Source organism: Diabrotica undecimpunctata, chromosome 1 (genome assembly GCF_040954645.1).
Source record: "Diabrotica undecimpunctata isolate CICGRU chromosome 1, icDiaUnde3, whole genome shotgun sequence".
Lineage (NCBI taxonomy): Eukaryota > Metazoa > Arthropoda > Insecta > Coleoptera > Chrysomelidae > Diabrotica > Diabrotica undecimpunctata.
In genome coordinates, this window is record NC_092803.1 from 21,166,769 (window position 1) to 21,192,722 (window position 25,954).

Below are 25,954 nucleotides of genomic sequence, written 5' to 3' on the forward strand. Positions count from 1 at the left end.
CAACATAGTCTACTTTTAGCTCAATATACTTGACCCAGTGAAGCTTCAATTTCTTTAAGCCGTCTGCAAAATACGTTTTTTCGAGGTCTGCAAAGTAGGATTTTGTGGCGACGATGACCTCCTCAGTCGATAAGTTTTGTCCGGCGAGTGCCCTTTTCAAGTTTGAAAATAAAAAGAAGTCTCATGGTGTAAAATCTGGAGAATACGGTGATTAAGGCAACAGTTTGTATCCCAATTTGACCAATTTCTTCATGACGAAGGCGAAGGTGTGAGACGGGACGTTGTCATGGTGGAAGAACACTTTTTTCTTCACCAAATGGGGTCGTTTTTCTGTAATTCGTCATCGAATCGGTCCAATAATTAGGCGTAGTAGAGCTCTGTGACTGGTTTACCCTTCTCCAGGTAGTCAATGTAGATCACCCCTTGTGAATTGCAGAAAATGGTGGTCATCATCTTTCCGGCTGACAGGACAGTCTTCTCTTATTCGGAGCAAGTTCGCTGGGTGCAATTCACTGTTTCGACTGTTCCGTGGTCTCTGGTGTGTACCAGTAAATCCATTAGTCATTAAATATAGTTAAACACTGCTTTGAAGTGGAAACGGTTGCGCTTGTTGTCCGGTTTGCGCAAATGCGGCAACTATCGCACGGACAGGTTTTTCATGTCCAAAATTTCATACAGAATATGACATCAGTAGTATTTTGAGATGCCTACTGTCTCAGTTATTTCGCGCACCTTCAGTCGGCGATCTTCCAACTCAAGATTGTGGATTTTTGTTACGTTATCCTTCGTGGTAGCCACTTTCGTGGCACCGAGGCGTGGCTCAATAAAAACCGACGTACTAACAGGTTTAAACTCGTTTTATCAATTTTTGACGGTTGTCATCGAAGAAGAAGAGTCACCGTACACAGCTTTTAAGCGCTCTTTGATTCCGCTAAGCAATTTTCTTTCCAAAAACAAGACTCAAATCATCGACTGATATAGCTCGTTTTCAAATTTTCTAAAAATCCGCGGACACGCCCGCTTTCACATGTGCTCAAAATAAAACTACAGCTAAGTCCTATTCGGCTAAAATCTTGAGATTAGGCGTCTACAAAAATGTACTACACGATAGCAGCTTTTTCTTGAGATAGTGGCGCTATCGGACGGTGAGGCTAAGTATCGCGAATATAACGCGAATATTGGATAATACTAGAATTACACGGATATAGTGAGAATTACCCAAGCACAAGAGATAAAGTAATATAAAGATTTATCCAGTTAATACTAGAATTCACCAAGGGTGTTTGGATAATGCAATAATCAGTTACGTTTCTTTTTAAAGAAATAAAATATTTAATTCCTAATTTTATCTATCTCGGAATTATTTAAAACATTGAATTATTAGAATTTTATATTTTTATTTAGAAAACTAAGTAAGAAAATAAATTGTAGGTATTTGGTTAGGAATAAGTTTAAAATAAAAAGTTATTCGTAATTGTGAAAGTGCGGGTTGATAAAATGAATGATTCCAAGAACGATTTCATAGTTTAGTTGGACAGTATAAATAGCAGTTAGAATTTTTCAAAAATTAAATTTTATTTGTAGGCCTTTATAATTATAAAATAGTTATAAAAGTTTAAAAGTAATTTACATAAAATTTTTGGAGGAAAAATATAGCAAGTTGTTGTAGCCCAGTGAGGCCGGCTAATTTGTTGAGTGTATAGAGGTTCTGCCGAAAGAAAGAGTGGGAGAGATACATCTTAGAATGAAGTTTTTTGATTGGCGAAGGGGGAGACTTAAGGAAATGGTGGGAAATACGGCAGGTTTGTTTGATGGAAGAAAGAAAAAATACGAGGGAAAAAAGTTATTAACTAGAATTAAATATTTATTTTCTGCGGGTTTCTTGATAAGTAGTGCAGTAGCGTAAGAAGCCGTGAAGTGAATAATTTTGCAGCCAAGCAGTACAAAAGCAGAGAGTTTCCAAACAATTGTAAGTTTTTATTCAATACTAGTTATCTGACGTGAGGCTAGGGAGATCTTTTTGAGATGCTACCATATTTTGCAGCGATTGGAAGCAGAACCAGATTTTCAGAGTTTTTTTTATTTTGGCCCGATAAAAATACTTTCTTTGTGCAAAGTTCTAACCGGGAGGAGAGGTCACTCAACCAGAAGAATCTAGATTCCAGAAGAAGACGATCTAATTTACAATTTCAACTTTGATCTTACATTTCTCAAAAAGGATAATTATAGGGAGATAAGTCTGTTTTTTACTAATAGTTATCGACGTGATAAGAGAAATCACTTTCTTTTGTTCCTACAATTTGTCAAACATGCTAGCGATATGTGATCTGTATGTTGAGATGTTTGAGAGAATCTCTCTCCTGATGCTAACCACAATGTAGCCTCACCTTTTTAAAAAAATTTTAAACTGTTGGTCCTTGTGTAGTGTAGTGTAATCTACAAATTTATGTTTATGACATTCTCAACAGTTTGTTGGATAGGCCAAAATTGATGAAATGCTCCTGAAGATGCTCTAGGAAACGAAAGTGTTTGGGAAAGATTTAATTAATAAATTGTGCTCAATATCTGCTTTTTCATTTGATCTGTAATAAACCTGGGTAAGTATGGTAAAATTCGGTTAAGGGGAGGAAGGATCACTCCCAAAAGAATAAAACCACTAAAATAAACCACTGTAATAAACTCGTCCTATATGGTTAATGGGATTTACCTCTGCGAGCGGATTTGAGGCATACTGGTCCAATAGTTCGAATTGGTCGTGATTTCGCCCTCGCGGATTCACAAGAGGGTAGGAAAAAACCAGAATAGGGGCTGAAGGATACTCCGATGCAGGCCGTGTAAAGAGTCAGAGGTTATTGGCTTGCGTTAGAAGCCGGGGAGATGTACAAAGCAAAAATGTGTTCTCTTTTAGTCTCTACCTAACGATAAAAAAAAACAAGCCACTTTCAAATTACTATGTATTCAACAAATCGTAAATTTACAACTACTACAAGATTTAAAAGAGAGCTAGTATTGGTTATCAAATTTTGCGAAGGGAGACGAGAAGAGATTTTACCAAGGGAGTTAAAAGGCGGACAACCTACTATTAATTGTTTCCCCAAATGGTTAGTATATATTGTTCGTTACCCTAGCGTACTTAGGCCCTAGCTACGAATACGCCTTGTAATCCAAACTGGAACTCAAGAACAGTCTGGATGAACGCTGGAATGCACTGTACGTTATGGCCGTACTAAGAGAGGCGAAAAATTCGTATTTTCGACTCTCTACCTTCCGTCGGACACGATATCACGATAATTGAGCTGAACACACCGTAACGCCTGACCGATAAGCACTCTAGGTCGCCCCCGCACTGACTGACTACCTTTCCACCGACTTTCTTGTTTTTATGTCTCGCCAACGCGTACCCTGAGTTCTTCGTCATAGTCCGAAGTGGAACTTTGCTTCTTACCGTTTTTCCCTCGACTTTCTGCTGATTTTGCCGTTTGCTCCATGTGTTAAAAATAGATCATGCCATGTGAAACCTCTTACTCAGCTCAATTCTTATCACTGTTTAACAATTCGTCCTTTGTATTATTTTCCAACGAAGGTATAAAGTGTCGTAATTTTTAAATATTCGGAGCTGACCTGATATTGAAACTTACTTGTGTAATATACGTTAACTAGGTCAATTTTCATTCTTTGTTTAATTTGAAATGTATACGTTAAACTGTCGAATTTATTCTTTATTTAATTTGGAGTATGTAAAGATTATTTAATTAATTTTAATTATTCTTTTCTAGGCTAACTACCCCTTTGTTTCTTTTATTTTCTTGTTATGTTGACTTGTTACATACCGGGCTAACTGATTAACGATTTCAATTGGGAGGGGGGGGGGGTGGGGTTGTTTCCCTTGGGTATGTGGCTGATACATTACAGATCAAAGTAAATTTAGAACTGTTTTAATGTCTGTGGTAAAAGCAAATTTATTTATTTGACATTGAATAGATCTAGAACGAGATAGATAAATGAAGAAGTTATCAATCTTATTTGACTTTTATCCAACTAAACTAGTTTTACTCAATTTCGGGGTTTATCTGTAATATATACACATATAATATTACACATATAATTCCGAAATGTCTAAAAAAATAAGCTACTTTTGTGACTAGAGAAGATTCCTTCACGCGAAAGAGGAGTTATGGTAGGGCAATAAGATGGCGCACCCTCACATAACAGCAGTATTGTAATCAATTAACTTAATGCCACATTTTCAAACAGTTGAATTGGAACTTAAAGATCCGTTCGATGGCCTACAGGATCGCCTGTGCTATCACCCTTGTGTATGATTTTTTTGTATGGGGCCGTTTAACAAAAATCGTTTATAACAAAGAACCTACAGATGTAGACTATTTAAAAACTAAAATTAGACAAGCGTGTACTCTGATTACGCCAAAGATGATATATGTGAAATATGAACTGCTTAGACAGTTTGACGCTTGTATTGAAACAAGAGGTCATTTTGAATACCGCCTATAAAATTATTTCACATTTTGAATGTTATTGATTATTGTTAAAAATAAACATTGAATGTGGCACACCATTGAATTTGGGATAAAAACCCCTGCATGTGACCTAACCTTTAGCCTCTTAATTCATTTAATTTTTTCCATTGTAACGAAGTTGCTGCGGCCATCATGACGTACTAGAAACCATGTATACGTCAATTGATTGTATTGTAGATTCCATTGGCATTTCTCAATTTTTAAATAAAAAAAATCATTACTTCCTGAATTATAGGCCGTTAAAAGCATCTTGAAACACTCTGTATACATACAAATATTCTCCATTATATTTAACTTACATACTTATCTGGTTTTATTTTGTTTGTCTTTATACTTCGGTTATACTTCAGATCTGCGAATTTTACAAACCTCATTCCTTGCTTTTGACTCTCATTTTTTGTCTATTTCTACCTAACTCAATTTTTCGCAATGTGTCTGATGCCTTCCTATTTTAATTCACATGAATAAATATATTATATTTGAGATTTTTAGTTCCCATTTTAGTTATTATTCAGTTAAAAGGACTTCTACTGGAAAATTAAACGATCCATTCGATACCGATGAGCTATTTCCAAACTGGAATTACTATCAACTATAATCAATCTCAATTTTTATGAGCAACTGCACCGTTATACGTCAAACTTTTTTACCAATTTTAGGACACGTCGCCTTGTATATATATACATTAAAGTCGAGCGGAGCTCAATTTCAATTAGGGCTTTAGTGCATTTTTCGTGTGCCTGCTTTCGTCAATGGGCTATCTATCGATCTATTTTCAAACAGTTAATATAATTTTGAAACGTCAAAAAAGCTTTATTTTTGCTTTAAAAATATCGTTATAATGAAAAGAAAAATCATTAATCTGCAAGTGATTTTTTTTGTGCAATAACGATTACTAATCACTAAGTTAAACCACAAATTCTAAGAACAGTATTTATTTAATAAAATTTGTACTCTTGGATAGCTTATCTCAAATAAGAATCCAGCCAAGTGCAGAATTTACCATCTTATCCCGCTACAGCCTTTCTCACTGTTTTATTTTTTGAATGATATTCCTTCCTTCTGTTTTTTTTAATACTCCCTATTCATTTTATTTTCACGAGTATGTGAACAAAATCATTGTTAGCACCACAGTAACTCTTAACATTTGTTAGGTCACACTCTTATCATTCTTTTGAGCGAAACCTGTGAACATCTATACGTTCTCGTTTCGTTCCTCATATTCACTATTACAATTTTAATTTGAATATCGTATATTGGTATATTATTATATGTAAATTCAATCTTACGTACCTACAATACTATATAATTCTTGTTTTTATATCCTTATATTTATTTTCTAATGGACCATCTATCTTCTTCTTTAGGTACCGTCTCCTCTACGAAGGTTGGTAATCATCATAGCTATTTTCACTTTTTAGATTGCAGCTCTGAACAAGTCGAAGGAACTGCAATTATACCACTTTTTCAGATTGTTGAGCCCAGGAGATGCGTCTTTTTCCAATACTTCGTTTTCCCTGTATTTTCCCCTGCATTATGGTTTCTAGCAACACATATTTATCCCCTCTCATAACGTGGCCGAGATACTGTAACTTTCTTATCTTGATCGTATTCATGATTTCCATTTCCTTTGTCATCTTTCTGAGGACCTCAACATTTGTTATTCGGTCTACCCAACTTATTTTTAATATTCATCAGTAGGTCCACATCTCGAATGCTTCAAGTCGATCGCTCACCTCTTTCTTTAAGGTCCAGGCCTCCACCCCATACAGCAGCACTGAAAACACATATGAACGTAATATTCTTATTTTGAGTTGCAAACTTAGGTCTCTACTGCATAATACTTTTCTCATCTTATTAAATGTTGCTCTAGCTCGTCCAATTCTCATTTTATTTCTTCTGTATACTCGTTATTTTCATTAATAATTGTACCAAGATATCTGTATTTTTTTACTTTTTCTATTGGAACCCCTCTTATGTTTAAAATGTCTTGTTGTTGTGTTTTGGAAATTGTCATACATTTTTTTATATAAGCATTAAGCGTTAGTCCGCTTTCCTCACTAGCATTTACTACATTATCTAAAAGTGTCTGTAGATCTTGTATATTCTCTGCAATTAGTATAATATCATCGGCATATCTAATATTGTTGATAGGTCTGCCGTTGACTTTTATTCCAATTGTTACATTTTCAAGTGATTTTTTAATTATTTCTTTCGAATATAGATTGAACAATAAGTGGGAGAGTATGCAACCTTGCCTTACATCTCTTTTTATCTCTACTTTCTCCGAAAGTTCTTTGCCTACTCTGACTTTTGCTGTTTGGTTAAAGTAGAGATGAGTTATTATTCTTAAGTCTTTTTTTCAATGTGTTTATCTTTAAGTAACTGTATAAGACGGTTGTGTCGGACCTTATCGAACGCCTTATTGTAATCAATAAAACAAACATAAAGTGGTTGGTTTACATCCATACATCTTTGCATGAGGACGTTAAATCCAAATAATGCCTCTCGTGTACCCATGACATTCCTAAATCCAAATTGGGTTTCAGTGATGTCTTGTTCCACTTTTCTGAAAATTCTTAAATGGATAATTTTTAAGAATATTTTTAGTGTGTGACTCATTAGACTAATTAAACGGTGGTCATTACATTCCCTTGCATTAGGTTTTTTTTGGTAATGTAATAAATGTTGATTTAAGCCAGTCTCTCGGAATAATACCCGTATTATATATAGTATTATATGTCTACTAATACATTGATCTGATATATAAGTAAGCTTAATTTTCTAGACCCAGTCACTACAAATTGTCTATAAATGAAACTGCTAACTGCCGAAACCTATAAAATATAAACTGTCGAAAAATTTCTTAACTATATCACATTATTTGAGGAAACCAGTATCATTATATCTTGCAACTCATAATAAAGGGCAAGATATACTGACGAGGAAGTGTTGGTAGAAAACAAACATCATTTTTAAAATACATTCGCGATTGCACAGATATCCGCAGTATCAATCAACTCTTTAAACTTGCACCAGAATGATTACCAACTTCAGGGAAACTGGACAAGGCACTTAAAAAGAAGATACAGTACAATTTTATCTACTTACCCCTCCCCATCCAAGAGCTCTCGCCAAGTCGTTCCCCGTACCCAACGGCAAGACTCCGACAGCAGGGGCAGGAGATATCCCGATCTGATCTATCACACTTAACACCCACCCTACGGTACCGTCCCCACCACAGGCCAATACTCTCAAATTAGGCACTTTCTTGAACAGCTCCAAACCCATCCGCGGACCTCCTTGCGTCAGATCGAACACCTGTCTCGGGTTAAGCAGCCACTGGAACTTCTGGAGCAGCTTGAGACCCTGATTACCTCCGGATTTTGGATTGATGAACACTATCACTGGAGAAACGTTCGTTGAGGGGATTGGCTTTATTGCGAAAATTCGATGTTCTTTGTCCTGTAACATAAAAACTAAATTATTAACGTGAATCAATCAATATTTCTTATTATTAAAGAAGTCATGGGAAATTTAATCTGGAACGCTGTAGAGAAGTTCCATTCGCAATATGGTAAAATTTGTTTGGTTCTAAGGAAACAAAGACAAGTACCTTAAATATTTCATGAAAATTTTCCTAAAATCGAATGTATTTTATATTTGAACATTTACTTATATTTTGGCTTTTATGAAGCTTTCAAGCCTGATAAAAGCTAATTAATACACGTTGTTGAATATTTATTTCTTAATACTCAAAACCCGTTTCTAATTTCCCATATATTTTTATAAGCCACAATTCACCTTGACCAAATTTCCAGCTCATATAAAACGTCCACCCCTTACAAACATCAAGACTTCCCTCATCTTGTCTCGTTTAGAGCAAAAGTTTTACTTACTGCAACATTTCTCCATTTAAAGTTTCTAGACTTGACTGAATATCTAATTCTCTGAATACCCTCCTCTCCGTCAAGATAACAGAATAATCTAGTCTACAGATCCACATAAATTATTCAAAACTCAAACAAAGAACACGAAAACAACGATTCGGGCTTGTAATCAAGCTGGTTATCAAAAGCAGTACAGTTTTTTATTTAATCTTTATTTACGTAAGGTTTTTGTAAACTTGTAGAGTAATTAGGAGTTTAAAAGATTAGGAACTTATATTTATTGCGGAAGAAATAATTGCAAAAAGGAAAAACATTTGCGAGGAATTCAGCGGAATGCGATGTTGCCAGACTTTTAAATATGTAAAAATTATAAAAATAGGAAACTTATTGATTTCGTATTATGAAAAGCTTAAGGCAAAGGCGTTTATATCCAACGTTCTTTAACATATACTTTAACATACAATAACACCTATGATGTATGATGTATGTAAAATAACTACATTGTGTAAACTAAACTTTTGACATATTTATGTAAACATTTTCAAATCAGTATGATATATAAGCAAGTATCAAAGTCAAAACCAAGCGCGTAATGACACCTTCAATTTCTATATTAACAATCTCTCTCCAGGTAACCACTCTATATAAAGAGCAACAAAAAAATTTAAGAAACCTACACTATCAATTCCTTCAATAAGAAAACCTGATAGAAATTGACCATTTCTGACAAGTCTTGCTTTACTACTTCCAACCATTTCTTGCATCTGGCAAATGCAGTCCAGGACGAAGAAGAACCTCATGGTTGAAGAACTTGCGAGATTGGTATGGTGTTGATACAAGCATGCTATTTAGGGTGGCAGTGAATAAAATTAAGATAGCTATGATGGTAACCAACGTTCTGAAAGGACATGATACATGAAGAAGAACTATTTCTTCTTTGGACGACCTCTTCTTTTTTTCCCCATTTTCCCCTCCTTCAGTATTGTTTTAACATTTTTGGTTCTCTTGCATTCGTATAATGTGACTAAGCCGTTGGGCTCGTATTTTTTGCTGGGTTTCCATATATTATCATTATTTCTTTATTCGTTCGCCTTCTCCAAATATTCTCTGCAGTCTTTTTTCCTCCAAAGATTTTTCTGAGCAACTTTCTTTCCCAGATCTCTACTTTCTTTTCTTCCCGCTGGTTCATAATCCATGTTTCAGTGGCATACGTCACTGTATGTCTGATTACTGTCTCGCAGACTCGCAGTTTAGCTGTTCTTGACACATTTTTTGCTTTCAGTAATAGATTTAGTGACCCTATCGCTCCGCTTCCTTTCATTAATCTTGTATTAATTTTAACATACTTATTTGATCAGTAGTTGTTCTTCCCGATCTAAAACCTCCCTGGTATTCTCCAATCACTTTGATATCATGTTTTATTATTCTTTTCCTAATAATTTTTGCAAGTATTTTATAGACTACTTCTAATAGTGCTGTACCTCTATAGTTTTTGCACTACATTTTGTCTCCTTTTTATAGAGAGGACAAATAAGAGCGCTATTTCATTGTTCCGACATTTCTTCCTTTTACCAAATTACTAGTGCCAAGTGAAATATCTTTTCCTTCAATCTTTCGCCACCTTCCTTAAAAATCTCAGCTTAGATACCACTTTCTCTTGCAGTTTTATTATTTTTAGGTCTCTTATTATTTCTTTGACTTCATTTAAAGTTGGTGCCTCGCAGATCCCTTCTTCATCTTCTTGCCAATTCGCATTTCCCTCAAGTTGCTTTTGTTGGTCTGTATTTAATATATCTTCGAAATATTCCGCCCATCTGTTTAATTTTTCTGTTGTTTCAGAAGTAAGCCTTTTTGTATCTGCAATACTATGGATTATTATTTGTAGTTTCTTTAAATATTGGTCTTCTTCTTGGTTAAAATTCTTTACTTCTTTGTTTATGTAAGCTTCTATATTTTTCAATTGCTTTCTAGCTGTTCTCTTTTCTTTTTTCTGCAAATTCTTTTCCCTTCGCTTCTTCTTGCCATACAGTTTTTAATCGCATTTTGGGTATTTTCTTTATCTCTTTGTAGTTTTGCCTTGTTTTTTCTTGCCAAAACATTCCTACATTCTTCATCGAACCAGTCTTTTTATATGCTCTCTTCCTATACACTTTTCCGCTGTTTCCGACATGTCTGTCTGTACGGTCTGCCACTCTTCATCTATATCCTGTTTGACTGGATTTTCTAGTTTTTTTATTTATTTCTTCCTCTAGTCTGTTTACAACCTTCTTCTCTTGAAGGCGCTTTAATTAATAATTGAATCTATCTCCAACAGGTTTTGGTATTGTTGGTACCTAGTTCTTGTTTTAGTTTAAATTTGGTTTATGTTTTATAAGTTTAGTTGTTTAAAAAGAAAAAGACAGTTAAGATTTGATTTTACATATAGTGCGTCTGTGGATCCACTTATACATATTTCGCCCTAAAAGGGCTCTTCAGAACGGATATTCACAGTCGCTCTGAGCGTGAAAATAAATCTCTTCTGTCTTAGGAAACAACTCTAACATGACCTCGTATGGACGCAAATAGCGACATCTGATATTAAAATCCGTAAACTAATTTTCGAAACCAAATTCAGATTTTTGCTTTAATCTGTGACTTCTAAGAATTGCAAGGCAAAACAGACGTTAATAAAGATGTTAATAGAGACATGGGGAACCTAAAAATTGCATTCCACAACATATCTTCTCAACTAAGCAAAAATTCTTAGCGAATCTGGTTTCTAGTATTCGTACAGAGTATATCGGAATAAAAAGAAAAAGACAGTTAAGATTTGCCCTAAAAGGGCTCTTCAGAACGGCCTAGTTTAGTTTAGCTATTTACTTTAAATTTAGGTCAAACATAAGTATTGATGTAGCTAGCGAATATCTAGATGGACCCTGCCAACTATTACCTATAGTAAAATCATTCTCCCTATTCGAGGTTCGCAGAATAATAATGAGTACTAACTTAGGTACTATTACTTACAATAGAATGCTCTGCAAATAAGCCATTTTCCAATTCAGTATAAATATGCTCATATTATAATGATTGGTAAGCCAGATAAATTGCCTACAAAACCTTCTTCTTATTTTTAGGATGTTACCCTTGATGTCGAAGATATTTGAAAAACTCCTGCTAAATAAAATAAGCGAAACTGTACCACTCTAAACATATGTAATACCCGAACATCAGTTTGTTTTCGGGATTATTCTTCAACGAAGTGGATGTTCAAAAATAATGTTGCCACTTATATTATGAGCCGCAACCGATTTGAGTTACTTCTGAAAATGTGGCACTTCTCAAATAACTCCAAGTGCCCAGAAGGAGATCGACTGTATAAAGTGCAACCACTTATAGACCAAATCATAAGCAACTATCAAAAAATATTTACACCAGGGAAAACATTCTGCATCGATGAAACAATGGTACCGTTTAAGGGACGTTTACTCTACAAGCAGTATAATGCACAAAAGTGCCATAAATATGGCATTAAAATATTTCAATTATGTACTCAGAACGGTGATACGTGAAACCTAAGTGTATATTCAGGCAAAAAGAAGCAAGGTGAATTAGCATCATCTACAAGTTTCTTTGTTGCCGGGATATAAGGTTAGAACTACGCCTGAGAATGCTTCGATGTTACGTGTTCTCTACTCTTCTTTATGGCTTGGAAGCGTGGACACTAAAACAAGTCGATGTGAATAAGTTGGCCGCCTTTGAATTTTGGTGTTACAGAAGAATCCTACGAATATCATGGATTCAAAGAATGCCAAACGTGGAAGTAATTAGAAGGATAGGAAATGAGGCGGAAATAATATTAACTATCAAAAGACGAAAACTTGAGAACAATATCCTGGCTTAAGACGCGGCCCGGGTAGAAGACAAATGACCTGGCTGCGCAACATCAAAAATTGGACAGGATTAGACTTTCAAAGTTTAATAAGGAAAGCCTAAAATAGGAAAGACTTTGCAGAGGTCATCGCCAACCTCAGCTAAGAAGACGGCACCTAAAGAAGAGAAGAAGAACTTAAGGGAATGGTTTGAATGCAGTAGTGCAGAACTTTTTAGAGCGGCAGTCAACAGAGTCCACAGAGCCATGATGATTTCCAACCTTCGATAGAAGATGGAACTTAAAGAAGAAGAGACCAGTGCAGGGCTAAAATTGTCACCAGGTCTTTGGTAGAATTTGTGTAACTGATAACTAGTAATCAAGCCTTCAATTAACATACTTTTGGATAACAACACCCATTGTCTTGAACTTTGCGAAATATTCACAAGGGTAATCCAGCCTAAGTAATAAATAAAAAACTTACAAAAAGGTAAATTAATTGCCAGCGAAAATGAAAGAAGAATATGTGTCCTCAAGTGGCATGACAAAAAAGATGTTTTGGTTTTATCCACCTGCCACAACGCTGAAATACTCCAACTTAAACGCCGGGAAAATAATATCCAAAAATCAAAAGCGGCAAGTTATTATAAATTAGGCAAAAGCTCCATTCATTTATCCAATCAGATGTCGAGTTACAGTACGGCGCTGCGACGAACTATCAGTTGGTACAAAAAAGTAGCTAAAGAAATTTTATTAAGTACTTCAATTGTTAATGTCCATTTTATCTACAAGGAGGCAGAACAGACCAACATAATGATTTTCGATATGCAGTTATTGAAGAATTGTTAAAATTTGAAGGCGTCCAGTTTTATGAACGTACAAGTAAACCTCAATGCTCTCGTATTTACAAAATTAGACTTTAAGGCACGGGAAAATAGACGGTACTGCAAGGGATGTTACAAGAGAAAACAGGATGGACTGATAGATAAAAATAAAGTGAAGAAAGTAATAACGTACTGTGCCCAGTGCCAAAGTCGTCCTAGGTTTTGTCTGGAATGTTTCAATTTATTTCACAAAACTCATTAATTTTCTTGAAATAAATGTATGTACATACCTGTAATAGATATGTATTTTTATAGCTTATTTGTTTAATAAATTTTTTTATCAATAGGGATGTTCACAAATCTTTAAATATAGTTAAATTCAATTAAATTCAATAGATTATAAAATATATAAAAATATAGTAAACATGAAATTGTTTAAAAATATATATTTTTTAAGATAAATCAATTCTTAATTTTAATTTTGATGGAAAACGGCTCCTCGCAGCGAGGCTACGGTGTGTGACGTCAGCAGTCGTATCGACAACTTGTTGTGTATACGTATTTACGAAGTGTAACCAGTTCTTTAAGTATTTATACAGTGATAATGAAGCCAAATAAGTGGTGTTTACTACAAAGAGAGGGAAAAACTAGAAAAGGCAGTTATTATGCAAGTTAGAAAAAAAATAAATGCAAATATCTGTACCTCGGAAGGAATCAACACTATGTTCATTTTTAAAACTTTACAGGAGAGCAGTTTTAAACTTTTTTTCACCAAAAAGTATTATTTCTGCAGCTATTTATTGAGATATCGAAACAATATTTTACTAGAACATTCTGTTTATTGTTATTTACATAATACATTTGTTATAATTAAAAACAAATTTGTTCCTGTGTTTTTAACCCTTTTAACGGACATGGTGTTGTATCCATCTAATAAAGTTATTGTACTGTAAGAATTAGTATGGGGTATTCAATAACAACTACAATCCTATTTGACTTTTACTGACAAAATTTATTTAACCATACAATTTACCTTTACAAATACAAATATTTATGTAAAAATGGCATTTTAGGTACAAACCACTCAGTCATCCTCAAGTAAGTCTCCTTCTGGATAGTCACTATTAGTATTACTAGTAGGTATGCTTTAAGTTTTGATAAAAATCATGGCAAAATGTAGGAACATTTGACAGTAATGCCAATAGATCATTGTACTTTTGTTGTGATATAAGTATTGGACTTTGTGATAACAGTTGCAAATCTTTTGACAATGTAAGGTGTCGCCTTCGAAACCTAACAAGGTCAATCTTCTGGTTTTCGTCATGAAAATTACTTTTTAAAAACAGAGTTCCAATGTTGTTTTGTTTAACTTGCAGTTAACTTACAGTTTGACAGAAGAACTTGTTGTTTGTTAATGTCTCTTTTCTATTAATCAAAGGCGGATTTTAAGATGTTTTGACATCATACAAAGACCTTAAATTTTTAAATTCTTCTAGTTCCATAGTATGTACGGTATATTTCATTGAGGTTTGTCTGACTAACTGCTGCCAGTCCCAGGGCGTGTAAATAGAAATGTTAAGTTTTTTCTCTTTCGCTCTATCAGCGCATGGACAGTGTCCGCCTCCATGTGGGTATTACTCTTTAGTAGAAACTTCTGGATGAGAATTTTTACTTTTTTAAACAAGTATTAATGCTCATTTTTATTCTGGCCGTAACATTTGTAAGACCGTAGTCTGATTTCTTCTATGTTACTGTCAGGAATGACGGTATCTGCCCATTTTAGTAATGCAGATCTTATTTCATTTCCACTACGAATAGTTTATCAGAACTTCTGTCTATATCAGACTGATCTTCGTTATCAAAACTCAAGGCATCTCTAATAATATGCTCTTCATTAAAAACATCATTGCTTGGTGTATTATTTGATTCTGAAATTAAACAAGGCGTATAATATTGGTTGTAAAAGATTTAATAATATTGCTAGTCTAAGGTTGGTATCAAATCACTACATTATCCTTTTTAGGTTATGCTTTTAATAATTTAAAAATAATGAGCAAAAAGGTAGCTTACCTGTAAATGCAGTAGAAGAATTCGCAGAACTTTTTAGTAGGTACTTCAAGAATCTTTCTCCTACGAGAATTATGGTTCATTGTTCTTATTATTAGTAACAAACCACTGTAAACACACCATAAATGGCAAAAGTATTATTATTAGATCACTAACAGTCTACCTCTCATCATAGAGATATGCGCGGCGGTAATTTACATGCGTAGAGGGACAAAACATTAAGTCCGCATGGTGTTTTATCCCTCTAAGTAAAAATGGACTTGGTGTTCTTTTAAAGGTCACTTTCTTTATCAGCAAATGGTTTAGGACCTAGTGCTCTATTCCTTTAAATAAAGTTATAAAAGTTAATTATTAGTCTGTAAAAGTGTCAAAATTGAAAAAATGGACATAATGTTGTATCCCTCCGAGGTACAGATATAAAAACCTGTGGTTTGACAATTTTATGTTAATATGGTGTTAAATTGTTTGGAACTATATTAAAAATATTCTCAGAATTGTTTTTAGATGTATTTAGACACCTAGTAACAAAACACCACTTATTTGGCTTCATTATTAGTGATTAAATACTTAAAGAACTGCTCACACTTCGTAAATACCTATACAAAACAAGTTGTCGATACGACTGCTGACGTCACACACCGTAGCCTCGCTGCGAGGAGCTGTTTTTTAAGCCTCCATCAGAATTGAAATTAAGAATTGATTTATCTTAAGAAATATATATTTTTAAACAATTTTATGTTTGCTATGTTTTTATATATATTATAACCTATTGAATTTAACAATATTTAAAAATTAGTGAACATTCCTATTGTAGGTATTCTTATTTCTATACTTAACGAAAGACCTCAAGTTAGTTTTTACACCAGATTTTTCTAATCGGATTTGCTACACAGAACCTGGTTCAACATTCTATATTGCAAGGCCATAACAAACACATTTATATGTTAAATTTGCATAAAATCGTGTCCCCGCGGCCGGGTAATGGTCATGAGAAATTTAAAGTCAGGAGGACACTGGTGTCCGCACTGTGGCCCAGGCGGCGAATTTCAAATCGGACACGTGTCCGTCGTGGCGCTTAACCTGTTAACGAACGTTCTTTCGAAGTAAAAATCAATAATGATTTCTCAACCTATAACTTAATACAATCCAGAATTCCTCAGAAAAATACGATGGACCAATTGGTGGTACTACATTCTTAATGAGTAAAAAACCCTTTTATAAATGAATACAACCTCCGTTGCTGATATTCCTCATTGAACGTATTTCGCATAGTAATTAGTCTACACTCTAATTAAAATTGTTTTTAGATGTCACATCGATACCGGAGATAGAAATTTTGATCATTTTAATGAAAGCTGATCTAACCGGAAGGATATAATTCCACCGGGGTGAATAAATACAAAGGGTTTTATGGTAACGGGTGTTTTTGGTCACACTGATATAAAGAGTTTCATGAAATTGATGCTATTAACTGTAAATTGTACATTAGCGACCAGATTTAGTGTACATCTAATCGATTGCCAATATCTGTATCAATAGAAAAGAAGATATGTTTAAAATTTGACGTGAAAAGGCAAAAACGCGACATTTCAATATATTCGACAATATTTACTTATAAATATATAAAAATCAAGTCTAGGATGATTTAGTCTTTTAAAATTTTATTTATTTTCGACATTTTAATTTTTATCGAGTCTTCCAGATGCCATCAAGCAGTATAAGTTTAGTCCAATACAGGTTTATGGAACCAATGTAATTATTCACTAATAAGCTCTTTCGCTTATGTTTTCTTACCTTATGCTTATTTTTCTTCACGCTAGTTCGTTTCTTCGGCGATTTTCGTAAACTGGACTTGAAATTTCCTTTTTTAGGCAACTTTACTATCCATGAAGGCGGTACTATACTATTACAATGGACCCCTGAAACAAGATAAATCCAATAAACATATTGCATATTATATTATTATATAAAATATTATCTATCAGGCTAACTACCTAGAATAGCGTTTACTCATCGCTAGAAAGTTAGTTGAACATCAAACAGAAATATTTACTATTATTTAATTATGTACGAACTTCTCGTTGTACAAGTATTTCATCCGTTTTGTCTAATCTTACGGATGCTTTCTGTTCTCAATATAAGTTTTTTTAAGAATTTAATATCGTTGTTATCTAAATATGGTTTTACAACAAAAAATTACGATTTGATTCAAAAGCGATCTTTTATTAATTACTATCTTCGTGGAACACTTTGTATATAGTTTAAAATTGTAGAAATCAAGATAACCTAAGCTGTAGACAAAGATTATCTGCAATGTAGTTAAAACTTTTCAAGATCAAATTACTTCTCTACAAAAGAGGATCCTCTTTCGGCCCGAGTTGATTTAAGAGAAGAGAAAACTTTTCGTTGGAAAAACGGATAATTAAATAAAAAGCTCATATTTTAAACAGTTAATTGAAGGTCCGCTTTTTGTCGAAAATTGATAGCGCCCCTGGTGAGATTTTGCATTTATTTTAGTTAATTACCCTTCTTAAATTTACGAAAGACAGTTTTTAAACGAATGGTTTAATGCGCAGATATAAATTAATTAAATAATCAAAATCATGCAATTTAACAATGCATGGATACTATTTAATTTATGTAGGTACACTAAATTTAATCAGTTTTTTAAATTCTGAATAATTTGTTAGAATTAAATGAAATATATTTAATCGAGATTTGATTTTTACTTTGTCATTTAAATTTGACGTTTAAAAATATCTTTTAATTTCGTTTTTGTATTATAAGTTTTGGCTTTCAAATTTTACCTTGTTTATGTTTCATGGTCATGCAATTTGCGCAAATTGGCATCTATCCGTCAATTGCTGGCTGTACAATAAAGACCAATTCCCAACACGATGCTTATTTACTTAATCCGAAACCCATGTAAATTCACCGAATAGAGTTTAATTCTTCAGTCTGTGTATATCGTTTTAGTAAAGTTTTTGAGCTTTAAATTTCTGCTTCCAGAAATTTTGTATCTTTTTTATATCTTTTCCGTCGACCGTCCATTTATGACCAATTTTAACACCCTCAAAATCATTGATTAATGACCCCTATTAATGAATTATTTTCTGTTAATGAACGATTTCATTATAGGCAACACAACATACATTGCTTGCATAAATTAATTAAACGCTCTGTGATTGGCGGTGATCTGTGGTGTAGGCAACCACACATATACCTATTTATATTCTCACTAAAAAATTTAAAATGAAGTAGCCACTGTTAGTACTATTTGTCATTGTATGCTATTATTTACTTTATTGTTTAAAATTCTGTGCATTTGAAAAATCAACAGATGGATATTGACGAAGAGTTTAATTTAAGTTTACTGCCTGAAAAAAGCAGAGTGTTGTATCTTGTATCTTCATTGTGTCTGAATTTATTGCATGGTGTGACGAGAGAAAAATAATACGATATTCAGAATCTGTATTGTTGACATATTTTTCAAACATTGCCGAAAAAGGACTAATAGCAAGTTTGTGGCCCAAATATTCGATGCTAAGATCAACCTTAAGTTTAAAATCAAACATTGATATATCTAAATATAATAAGATAATTATGTTTATCAAGAAAAAAAGAACAGGTTATGTACCAAAGAAATCAAAAACACTTGAAAAAGAACAAGTCCAGAAATTCATATCTGATGCTCCTAACGACGTGTTTCGAATGATAAAGGTAAACCCGTAAATTAAGTTTATATATTTAATACTCGTATGTCATAACATTTCATTTTGTAGATTGCATTGATTTTCGGAGTGGCTGATGCGTTAAGAAAGGACGAACTATTGAAATTAGAAACACATAACGTTCAAGTCTTGGGGTCAAAGTTTCTTGTCACAATAAAAGTATCAAAAACACACAATTAGAATATTGACCATAGTAGATAACGAAGAAAATACCATTCCCAAGGCGATCAAAAACTATATTTCTTTAAGAACACACACCACATAAACGATTTTTCATTTTTTATAAAAATAACAAATGTTCACACAGCCAGTTAGCATAAATACGTTTTCCAAAATTCCTTCCGTTATTGTTAAATTCTTAAAATTAGAGCACCCGCATCTCTACACTGGGCATTGTTTTAGACGTTCCTCTGCCTTAATATTGTGTGACAGTGGTGGAGACTTTTCAGCTATTAAAAGACTAGGTGGCTGGAAATCGACTGCTGTAGCAGAAGGTTATATAGATAATTCTATGCAGAATAAACTTAAGACGGCTGAAAAACTCTTGAGACAAAATACCACTAAACCTTGTCAAAGTACTTTCTTCAGCACCACCGATTCTTCTTCTACCACAGAATTTACAGAGGTCCAAAAAGACTTAAATATAAATTTGTCAAAATGCTATACAGCAGATATTCATTTATCATCATCATCAGTGGCGTTACAGCTCTTTATGAGCCAAAGCCTTCTTCAGAACAATCCTCCATTCGCCCCTGTCTCTGGCAACTCTTCTCCATGCTCTAATTCCAATAGACTTCAACTGCAAACCAAAGATAACAACGTCAGTGAAGAAATCAAAAGAAGAATAGTGCTCGCCAATAAGTGTTACTATGTCTTAAGAAGACAGATGGCCTCAGAATTCATTTATCAATACCGTCCTTTAATTTCAGTAATTGTACTATTTCGAATATTAATGTTTACAATAATAAAACTACCACTAAGGAAAATTAAACTTTGAATAAAGTTAATGAAAGCTGAAAAAATTGTTGTTTATCGTTAAGTAAATAAAAATTTAAACTAAGATATCTTTATTTCTGAAAAGTACGGTCGACGTAAAAGTTTTGTAACGAACTCGTGAATTAAAATGGTGATTAACAATCTCGAACATTAACGCGCTCGCTCCGCTCACGCGTTAAAATATCTCAATTGTTAATTGCCCTTATTAATACACTTGTTGGTTAAATAACTATTATTCGTTCTGTGCCTTATATTATTGTTCAGAAAATATACATAATAAGCTAGTAAAATGTTTATAATATATAAATTTAACTTATGTGTTTGTAAAAATATACAAATTTTTGAACTGTCAACAAATCTATTTGTAATACATATATACTACGACAACGTTATTTATGTATAAATAATTATTATACAGACAATATTAATTACAAATTTTTGATTTTATTACTGCAAATTTATAAATTTTTTGCACAAAAATGCACAAAATTGTCACACATTTTCAAAGATTTAGTATTTCTGTCCAGTTTCACATCATCCTGTATTCCAGAAAACTTGTAATATAACTCTAAACGTCCAACCGAATAGCCGCAATTTTCATTAAGTTTTCGGGCCTGTGTGGACTTTGACGAAAAGCTTCTGTCAGGGAATCCATTCGTCCACTTCGTTCACTTGACACGCTTATTCCAATCTAAGACATTCCAAAGCTACTATGACGAATCGGACCGCTAATCATTGCGTTGCTACCTTGTACATGGAATGAGAGTTCGTAGATGTCGCCTGATGTTAAATTTATTACTCCAGAGTGAAAACCTGACTGATTGATGAGGTTTAATCAACGACGTATATATTTTTTGGTAAAGCTTAGTGGGCATTAAATATTTTTTACCCAAGTAAGCTGTCTCTACGTTGTTAGTTTCTATTCAGGCCTTTAAGGACTTTAATCATTAATCTTGCCAACATTTTTTATATTACAGCTCGCGGAGGTTCAGGTTGTTATAGCCCAGGACGAAAAAAAATAACAAAACTATTTCTTTTGTATAAAGAACAAAAAATACGAATGTGTCTATGTTTAAAAGGGGAAAAACGCATTAGACTACTTCTTTGCTACAAACATTTTAAAAATTAGTGGTGTAATATTAAGTGTTTATTTTAGAGTCTTTGAGAAACTGCATGATAATATCAATAATAGTTTTAATGTTGAAGTATGTGTGAAATATTTAGCGGTAAACTTACATTCTTCTCTTTAATAATAACTGGACTTTACAAGTCCAGTTAGTAGTTTTTGAAGTTATACTTCTATACGCGCGCTCCACGTTGGAAATTTGTATGGGAGTGAATCTGTGAAATCATTACATATGTAAGATAATGCGTAAGAGAGAGACAGAGGATATATTTTCTCTCTCAAATATAAAAATGTTCCTTTTGTATATATAATTTAATATTATATATATTATATAAAGATATATATATATATATATATATATATATATATATATATATACATATAATATTATACATATAATAAAATATTATTATTTAGGTGATATGTGTTTTGTATTATTTATTAAATGTTCATAATTATTATATTAGTCTTTTGTATTTCAAAATAATAATCTCAATAAATCACTGTATGATCCAGAACTGTCAATTTTGAAATATGTTTGTGTCATGTCCTCGGCAGTATAGTAGTCAGTATCCCCGCCTGTCACGCGGGAGACCGGGGTTCGATTCCCAGTCGGGGAGGACTTTTTTTATTAATATTATTACATTATTGTCATTTTTAAATACTTATGGATATTGCATTTTAATTTGAATTGTATTATTATATGGAATTATGTTGCACTGTATTGTAGTGTATTTTTTTATGTATATTATTGTCGTTTTTAAATACTTATGAATATTGCAGTTTAATTTGTATTGTATTATTATATTAATAACAAAATAAACAATGAATTTTACTGCAGAGTATGTGTAAAAAAATTTTTGCATTTAACTCCTTTCATACATATATGAAAATAAAAATATAAATTTTCATCAAAATATTGATTCAATCCTTCATTGTTAGTAAGTTGTTATTAATTCTGTTTCTCTTTCTTCTATGTCTTACCTATAGAATTACATATGTAATGATTGTGCAGATTGACTCCCAAATAAATTTGTAATGCCGACTGCGTGTATAGAAGTGTAACTTCCACCGGCAGTCCCACTGGACTGCCACACCCGTTTTTTTTTGTACAGTTCTTGTAAAGTTCACAATTTAAATAGCCATCATTTAACCCGTAACGACAGCTTACATAAATATATTGAATACTTAACTGTTTTGAAGTATGAATATTAAAAAGTGCAGGAATATTGCAGAATTGCGCACGATAATAATCGGGGACCTTAGATGTGGTTATCTAAATCTCAAATACTTCTCTCTCTATACAGATCTATAATTTCAAATACAAATTGATGAGTTTGACCATATTTTAAGGGCTGTAAAGATAGAATATCAATATCCAGAGTATCAATAACCCCTGTATTATCCAAAGGCAGGCATATTATTCGAATTGTGGCTAACCTATACTGGGGTCAAACAGCAAGAGCAAAAATTGGCAACGAACTCACTAAAAGTGTGCAGATCAAAAGAGGTGTCCGTCAGGGTTGTATATTATCCCCACTCCTATTCAATATTTATTCCTAAGAAATATTTAATAAATGTATGGAAAATGCAAATGAGGGCATAAAAATAAACGGCGAGTTAACGAACAATATAAGATATGCCGAAGACACGGTGATCCTTGCCAGTACCATAGACGAATTACAGCAGGTAATGGAAAGAGTTTATTCAGTTAGTGAGGAATACGGCCTGAGCCTCAACTTCAAGAAGACAAAGTGGATGCTGATAAGCAGGAAGCAACAGCCTGCTCGACAGTTACGGATAAGTAACATACTAATTGACCATGTAGAATCTTATGTGTACCTTGGCACCAACGTAAATGCAAAATGGGAACAGGCCACAGAAATTAAGACGAGAATAGAACGAGCTAGAGCAGCATTTAACAATATGAAAAAGCTCCTCATAAGCAAGGATTTGTCTCTTCCCCTAAAACTACGTCTAGTTAAATGCTACATTTTTCCGATCTTACTGTATGGTGTGGAGGCCTGGACGCTGACGGAGACGCTCACGAGAAAACTAGAAGCATTCGAAATGTGGGTGTACCGACGCATTCTTCGTATATCCTGGACCGAACATGTTACCAACATAGAGGTAATCCAAAGAATCGGGAAGGAGAAAGAAATCGTGAATACAATTAAACAAAGAAAGCTTGAATATCTAGGCCACATATGGAGACACGATAAGTACCGTCTACTGCAATTGATTGTCCAGGGAAAAATAGACAGTAAGCGAGGGCCAGGCAGGAGAAGACACTCGTGGCTCCAAAATCTGAGGAAGTGGTTCGGGCTCACATCGGTCGAACTATTCAGAAGCGCCGCAAACAAGATCAGAATTGCCATGTTAATAGCCAACGTTCGCAACGGACAGGGCACTTGAAGAAGAAGAAGAAGGCATATTATTATTAGACTGACTGAAAAAACATTCTAAATGTCAGAAATTAATAGAGGTAGTGCTTTAGAGGTGCCTTTGCATCTGCGATATCCAAACAGATTAATTAATAATAACAATCTACTTTCAGAATCAACTTTAAACGATTAAAATTTAGTTTTTTTATCTATTTTAATAATTCGTTGTGTTTTATAAAACTACCTTCTTTAAAATTTTTAGGCAATTTGAAATTATCAGGAAAAAGTATTATCAGTTTATAAATAATAAAAAATGCGATTTTTCGAAAAACTGTCTATTTCTAAACAGCTGTATCTTTAAATTTACTAAATGAATTTTAATTTGCCAATGCTCGTTCAAAAGGTATTAAAAAATCCTTCAATTAACTTGTTTCTACAATCTTTACTTTTTATCGTTATTTTTTGAAAATTGAGTTTGAAAAGTTTTCTTTTTGTTCTTCTTGACCTATAAAATAAAACTTAATCTTTTGGGGTTTTGTAAATTATTTCATCAAAAAGTTGAAATTAAATAAAAAAAATGAGACCTTGGTCCGCTGGGCTCAGGGATATGGATAGATCTTCAAATATAGGGTGAAAGGGCTCAAGCTCAATTATTTTTAGTAGTACACATTGTTGTATAGAGCTACCTTCTCTACAACACATATAAGTACAATTACACATAACGCATCTATCATCATCATTCTGGCTTTATAACTCTGCGTGGGTCCTCGCCTCCTCAAGAATTTCTCTCCAGTCGTCCCTATCCATCGCCTTTCTCCACCAAGTACGTATTCCTATATTTCCCATGTCTTATGACCTGGAAATTACACTGTCTAGCTATGGAGACCTGGACAAAGAAGTGAGAGATCAAGTACAAAAAGCAAATAAACTGGCAGGATGTCTTAATAACACTATATCGCAAAACAGACATATTAACACTGAGATGAAATTAAGAATTTATAAAGCCAGTGTAAGACCAATAATAACTTATGCCTCAGAAACAAGACCCGATACAGCCACAACGCAAAGGCTACTGGAAACGGCAGAGATGAGAGTACTGAGAAGAATTACAGAAAATACGTTGAGAGATCGAAAGAGAAGTGAAGACATTAAAAGAAAATGTAATGTACAGTGTATAAATGAATGGACACAAAATAGAAAAAAAATGGAATAACCACATAAGCAGAATGGAGGAGACCTGTGTCGTCAAAATAGCAAGAGATAAGTCACCAATCAGCAGAAGAAGTATCGAACGACCGCCCAAATATGGAGTGACAACCTTCCATAGAGGTAATAATCTGCCAATGAACAAGCAAAATTGCTTATAAAGAGGAAGACGAAGAAGAATTTTGAAATAGGCGCATTTGAAGACCTTCGGAAAATATGTTATGAATTACTTGCCCTGTCGTTTTTCCTTTTATTGACTGCAAACAACCTAGCTCTTCAGAATTGAAGAAGAATTTTGAAATAGGCGCATTTGAAGACCTTCGGAAAATATGTTATAAATTACTTGCCCTGTCGTTTTCCTTTTATTGACTGCAAACAACCTAGCTCTTCAGTAAGATTAAATTCGTCGTCAACGCCTCTAATGAAGATTAAAAATTAAGCTGTCACTTCTATCCTTATTTTTATCCATCGTCACGCAAAAATATTTAAAGTTTTCTATACGCTGCCTAAATTGACTTGACGAGTTTGGTGTAATTGCATAAATTCGTGTTGTTACTGTTTTTAGCAATAAGCTAACATATTCAAACTCTTTATTTTTTTTTGGACATAAAATTTTACTCACACTCACCATATAATCTTTTACAAATTTTCCTTCTAAGTATGATCTGTTATTTTTAGCTATTTTATAAGCCACAATATATTCGGCAAGTGTAGAAGCCTTTTGAACGGTGTTTTGCTTTATAAATCTATTCCGTTAATCAGATATTGTTTTAAGGTTTTCCGCATTTACCTTTTTTCTGCGTCATTCAGAAAAGCATATTTGGTTTTTGAGTTGTTGGTGTTCAAATGAGGAGCAATTTTAAAATTCTTTAAATAATAACGCTGCTTCATTACAAATAAAACATACTTGCTTACCATTGCATTCCGTAAAAAAGTATTATCAAGCCCATTCATCTTTAAAGGGACGTCACTCTTAATCGACTTTTCGTTTTTTTTACGCCATTATCCCAAAAGCGCAGCTTATTTCTTCAAACGATTATGAATGTAAAGCGTTACGAGAGCTAGCAAGAACGAGAGACAAAATTAAAATAAAATTAACGTAACTCGTGCGGCTCAGTTAGTGACAGCTGGCGAATGACGAGTAGCGATTGAGTTCACTCGCTCCCCCGGCCCCACCGCCCGCACCTCAAATTTCACCAAGCTTTGTGCCCTATATTACGCAACACTTAAACTACCCAGACAGTTTAGCTTCACCTAGAGATTATGCATATATTATTCTACTATGGTTTGTTTTTTAACCAGGAGGAGTAAACTAAAAAGACAGATTCACGCCCAAGAAAGTTAC

General features: G+C 33.6%; 1 protein-coding gene across 5 annotated transcripts in view; it reads right to left on the reverse strand.

Annotated features, from left to right (window-relative positions):
- The window catches only part of rdgA (retinal degeneration A), a 604,783-nt gene that overhangs the window by 89,388 nt on the left and 489,441 nt on the right, over positions 1–25,954 (reverse strand). For all 5 annotated transcript variants that reach the window (XM_072538847.1, XM_072538849.1, XM_072538841.1 and 2 more), the window contains exons 8-9: positions 16,961–17,085; positions 7,650–8,003 (exon numbers count right to left, since the gene is read on the reverse strand). In XM_072538847.1, coding sequence (XP_072394948.1) covers positions 7,650–8,003; positions 16,961–17,085 — 479 coding nt within the window. The remainder of the gene's footprint in view (positions 1–7,649; positions 8,004–16,960; positions 17,086–25,954) is intronic.